The 757-nt window shown below is 42.0% G+C and overlaps 1 protein-coding gene across 1 annotated transcript; it reads left to right on the top strand.

Moving 5' to 3' along the window:
- Window positions 1-330: 330 nt before the first annotated feature.
- On the top strand, window positions 331-510 carry LOC116627662 (cytochrome c oxidase subunit 7C, mitochondrial-like). Its single transcript, XM_032397541.1, has one exon. The coding sequence runs from the start codon at window positions 331-333 to the stop codon at window positions 508-510; it is 180 nt and encodes a 59-aa protein (XP_032253432.1).
- The last annotated feature ends 247 nt before the right edge of the window (window positions 511-757 follow it).

The raw sequence follows: 757 nt of genomic DNA, 5'->3' as shown, positions 1-757 counted from the left end.
AACTATCTGTCGCAAGCTTAGTCATCTAGGAGCAGAGCCAGTGAGGAGCAGAGCACGCACCTCTAGCGCAGAACCAGCAGTGCCCCCCGCAGATGCCTGTTAATGGGAGGGGTCCTAGGGAAGGGGCCATCAGGTTGTTACCAGGACTTAAGTTGAGACAAACTCTGTGCATTGCAAAGAGCAAAGCCATTGACCCTGGAACAAAGTGGGTGTCTTGGCAAGGAAAAGCCTTTCAAGTGAGAAACTGAGGGAAAAAAGGGGGACTTGGCATGGTGCCACCATTTCCTCCTCTTGGGTCTCAGTGCCTTTCACAGACCTTCCACCAGCACCATGTTGGGACAGAGCATCCAGAGGTTCACGCACAGGAGACACTATGAGGAGGGCCTAGGGAAGAATTTGCCATTTTCAGTGAAAAACAAGTGGCAGCTACTAATTATGATGACTGTGTACTTTGGATCTGGATTTGCTGCATCCTTTTTTATAGTAAAACACCAACTACTTAAGAAATAAGGATATGTTAGTTAATCCATGAGATAGATAAGAAGAAAAGCACTTTAAGACACGCAATTTCTTTGAAAAATGAATCAAACTCTTGAATTTAATGTACTTGTTATGTTTGTAAATAAACTTATGGCATGACTGAAAAAAATGGGAAATTGAATTAAATGTTTGATACAGAGAAGAAAGAGAACAAAAGACAAAGACTACAATAAAACAATGTTTCTCAGCTCAAATATCCTTGAGTTCTTATGCTTTA

The sequence above is a fragment of the Phoca vitulina genome, unplaced genomic scaffold (assembly GCF_004348235.1).
Source record: "Phoca vitulina isolate PV1807 unplaced genomic scaffold, GSC_HSeal_1.0 scaffold3, whole genome shotgun sequence".
Lineage (NCBI taxonomy): Eukaryota > Metazoa > Chordata > Mammalia > Carnivora > Phocidae > Phoca > Phoca vitulina.
Note: the sequence above shows the minus strand (reverse complement) of the source record. Positions and strands in the feature narration are given on the sequence as shown.

What these genes read in the sequence shown, in the direction of transcription:
- LOC116627662 (XM_032397541.1), top strand. Translation starts at nt 331, where the DNA reads ATGTTGGGACAGAGCATCCAGAGGTTCACGCACAGGAGACACTATGAG.